The 2,687-nt window shown below is 43.1% G+C and overlaps 1 protein-coding gene across 1 annotated transcript; it reads right to left on the minus strand.

Annotated features, from left to right (window-relative positions):
- Window positions 1–1,254: 1,254 nt before the first annotated feature.
- Window positions 1,255–2,681, minus strand: LOC119348420 (ATP synthase protein MI25-like). The gene has a single exon (XM_037616544.1). It carries the CDS (start codon window positions 1,913–1,915, stop codon window positions 1,337–1,339), a length of 579 nt encoding a protein of 192 aa, XP_037472441.1. The 5' UTR covers window positions 1,916–2,681; the 3' UTR covers window positions 1,255–1,336.
- Between the last annotated feature and the right edge of the window lie 6 nt (window positions 2,682–2,687).

Here is a 2,687-nt window from a genome sequence, read left to right on the forward strand (position 1 = left end):
ATTTTCTCCGACCCAAGGAAGAAGATCACAAGCGGGAGTCCCCTCTAGGAAGAGATGCTTTCCAAAGGCCGTACGCTACTGTTGAATGGCCAAATAGGGATTGAAACAGAGTAAATAACTATAGTATCCCGTCGTAGTGGTAGCTGCATTTACGCGACCGGGTCCGAGCCACGGGACAAGACCAAATTGGATTGGATTTGTCACATCCGCGGATGGAAGACCGTAGATTTCTCACTTTCCCTACTCGGAGAGCACGTGTATGTAGTCCGCCTGTATCTACTTATTTATTCGGAGAGCGCCATTAATAGGATTCAGAAGTCGTACAAGCTATGGCGGAGCCGTTTACCAATGCACCCAGTTCTCCTCATATTTGATTCTTTTTTTGGTATCATTGGTTCCACGTACGTCTTTTGGGCGAGCTTTCTTCACTGTCATCAAAACCAACGCTCAAACCGAAGCTTTCCGAGCAGTTGTTTATTTCTCACTTTAGCTGCTGTCGTTTTCCTCTTCCGAATTAAGCGAGTTAAAAACAAGGGGATCAGAAGAACAAACAATAAGAATGAGGGATTGAAGTCCGTTTCCTTCGTATCGTATTTCAACGGATCGGGTAGTTCTAGTCTTTTTTGATTACTACTTCCTTTTTCCCATCATTTGACATAACATAATTAAGAAACTGTTTGATGGTCAACGGAACGAGTAGAGAAGAAAAATGCCCTTATTCCAAAGGAAGTGAGTGCCAAAGCGAAAATAGAGTAAAGAACAAAAGAACGAAATGCAAGGGTTGCATCCGCTGTTTCAAGTCCGGACGGTTCCTCCGCTAGGTTATTGAGTTGGCTCCCCCGTTATTCTTCATCAGACAACGCACACTTAATGGAAAAACGAGGTATCTTTTTGGAAAACTTCTCTACTTACGATTTTGTTAGCGCTTTGAGGGCTTCACTATGTTCTCTGAAATCTTGTATAAATAAGAAAGAAGTCTTTCTCAGGAGATGACTCTGCTGATACCGAGTTTCAATGCAAAATGGCTCCCGCTTCTTCTGAAAGAAAACTGGGGAAAATCAATATGGAGCCGTCAGAGGCTTATCTGGCCGATATGACTTCCTGAAATTCTTTCCTGAGAAAAACCTAAAATGGAGGGGTTGGGGCTTTGGCTCCAGGCTCAAACTCTATCTTGTGGTAGACTGCCCTCCTAGGGAGCGCTTGGGCAACTAACTTGTGGGGCATGACATCCCAAATTCATCAGTTACATTAGGAATTTCCTGAAAAAAAGTCTTATGTGTATTGGATCCGCTCTTCTGTTAGCATGAACACATGAATGAGATTCTTCTTATTCTTCCTAAATAGAACCCCCCACCCTCACCTTTCTTAGGACTATCAAGCCTTCTCGAATTAGGTCTATGGTAGAAGCTTTGAACGTAGACCCGGATACAAATCTTTCACTCACTGAAAAGTGAAAACCTGTGACTATATCGTCCTGAAGACGGATGCGGCGGGAAGAAGTGGCATTTAGAAGTGTTGCTGACTTTACATTTAGGTTTCGGCATAACAAAGCTTGCACTATCTTTTCGCACTTAGGCGCACATCGTGCCATTGGTAATGATTCTACTACGGTGCTGCAAATTCGCAAGCTGATCCTAAGTAATCGTTGTTGTTCATTGAATTCCTCCGGAATTACTTCGTTAGGATTGAAGAATTGCTGCAATTCTTCCTGAATAGACTCAATTCTCCCGTCGAGAGTTTCTTTGAAAGTCTTACCTAAACTCTTCCGACTGAATATGAGAAAGCCTATAAAACAACGAGCTACTATCATTTCTTCATTATAGATTGAGATCTTCTTCGGACTTGATGCACAAATAGATGGAATAGCAGCAAATAGCATATTTCTATCCTTCATATCCGTAGAAAGAAATCTCATCTCCAGGTAACTCCATCTTTTTCAGCTCTGCTCGCTCACTTTTGAAAGGAAGACTTAGTTTTAGATCGGCGTTGGTTTTTCCAACGAAACATTCTTTCACGAACTTTAATGACAAAATGCTAGTTGCCTCGTAACGCATACACTGGAGGTCCCATCGACGAAGACTACTTACTATACGCGTTTTCGAGTAGCATTTCGTGCTCTTTTTCGTCGCCAGCTAAATCAATCAATTTGACAAGATCTTGCATAAATCACCTCGTCCGCTAGGGAAATGCACTCCTGAATAGACTCGATTCCCCGCCCCGCATCAGTGAAATGTCTAAGACGCAACGGAATAGCAACGTTTCTTTCTATATGATAATATGCACCGAGGGGAGGAGATGCCTTAAAATTGGTTTCTTCTTTTCAAGAGTTGGGATTGAAGGATTTGCTAATGCCCGACCCTTCTCGACTAGAAACTCTTCCGCTCCTCCGGACCTTTGGAAAACCAAGAAGCAGAATGCAGTGTCTGCTATGATTGCCCCAGATGTAAGTTGGCCTCCCCCAGCCACAGCTATTTTAGCCGATTTTTTCTTTTGGATATGGCAAGTGGTTGTAACTGCTAAATACAAATCAATGAATGTACTTGAACTGCCGGTATCAATAAGGGCAATGCCTGTTTGTCCACCAACAGTGACCTTGACTGAAAATGTGCCAGCAGTGACCTGCCCTGAAACTGCATGAGCCGAAATATGCATGAGATACTCATTTGGAGGGGAGTCCTGATCCTGTG

Source organism: Triticum dicoccoides, unplaced genomic scaffold (assembly GCF_002162155.2).
Source record: "Triticum dicoccoides isolate Atlit2015 ecotype Zavitan unplaced genomic scaffold, WEW_v2.0 scaffold91838, whole genome shotgun sequence".
NCBI classification, from domain to species: domain Eukaryota; kingdom Viridiplantae; phylum Streptophyta; class Magnoliopsida; order Poales; family Poaceae; genus Triticum; species Triticum dicoccoides.